Source organism: Trichinella spiralis (genome assembly GCF_000181795.1).
Source record: "Trichinella spiralis strain ISS 195 chromosome Unknown Scfld2420, whole genome shotgun sequence".
Taxonomy (NCBI): Eukaryota; Metazoa; Nematoda; class Enoplea; order Trichinellida; family Trichinellidae; genus Trichinella; species Trichinella spiralis.
The window spans coordinates 1-1,227 of record NW_003529359.1 but is presented as its reverse complement, the minus strand read 5'-3'; the positions used below and the strand labels follow the sequence as shown (position 1 = coordinate 1,227).

Genomic DNA, 1,227 nt, shown 5'->3' with positions numbered 1-1,227 from the left:
TGGTCTATGGGGAAACCGTAAAATTAAAAAAAAAAAGGATCCAAGTTACCTTTCGCAGTAAATTTGGGATTATATTAATTCAATACACAACAGGAACAGTTGGAGCAAATAAGCATAGATATGCTTACTAGCAAGGTGCTTCCCAGCTTCATTCATTGTACATAAGACTATGCTGCCTCTAGCCCACTGGTATATTTCCATATAGCTGAACAATTCATGCATAACAGCAATTACTAGAACTAGAAATTCTTTACCATCCTCGCTCCGTTGCTCTTTCATTATGTTGTAAATTGCCTTACATCTTGATGCCATTCATTCTTTGTAAAAGTCAAGCTCGATTTTTTGCTAATGGTTAATGTTAGTTGACCCACATTGGCAAGTAATAATTTATCAGAGGCAGATCCAACCATTCAATATGACCGTGGTTTTGAGACATCAACAAATCGAAAAATCAAAATGTTTTTTCTTCCAATTTCTTCAACTAGCATCCTCTACTCAACATATCCGCAGGGTTGTCTTCGATTGGACAGTGACTCCACATGCTGGCTTGATTGTTGTCCACAATCGTTGTAGCAAGATCTTCACTCACGTGATGTATGATGATAACCATCTCAATGGATCAAATATTTTAAAAACTGCGCTCAACAGCAACTGCTTCATATTGCATGAAGCACCCGATCGACACAACGCTCCTTTTCCAGCAACTTACTACGTCACACCTTTATGTGATGATCAAGTTTTAAATTAGTTTCTACTGTCTGAAACAATTCGTTTTGAAAATATTTTCGCCTTAACATCATTTATAAATGTTATTCCAAATTTTAAAAACATAAAACTGCAAAGTTTTTTGAAAATGTAATATAATATTATACAAAAAACTGTTAGAGTCAGACTAGCGACAGTAATCTGACGTTCAGGGTATGAATAGACCAGACGTTCGTTTGTCCGGCCGATAAGTGAGTGGGACTGTATAATAAAGAGTGGATTAGGTGTATCTTCCACGGCGTGGGCAGCGATCGGGGTCCAAAAACTCTCGTCGATGGCGATCTCCTTCGCGGACGTCTTCCGGTTCCCTAACTCCGCTAACTCTGTACGTTGCGACTGCACGCTCGAAGTGTACGAATACCCGAGCTACTACCGTTGTTCCTAACGGTAAGTCGAAATGCCCCTTTCAATAAGGGTTACCCCACGGAGGTTCTTCTTCGCCTTCGAATTCGGTTCCCTTTC

General features: G+C 39.6%; 1 protein-coding gene across 1 annotated transcript; it reads left to right on the top strand.

Annotated features, from left to right (window-relative positions):
* Window positions 1-355: 355 nt before the first annotated feature.
* On the top strand, window positions 356-1,152 carry Tsp_15296 (hypothetical protein; the record flags this gene model as incomplete). The annotated part of the gene is made up of 3 exons (XM_003368476.1): window positions 356-736; window positions 886-918; window positions 990-1,152. Coding segments are annotated over exons 1-3 (577 nt in total), but the record flags the coding sequence as incomplete, so codon positions are not given.
* Window positions 1,153-1,227: the final 75 nt, after the last annotated feature.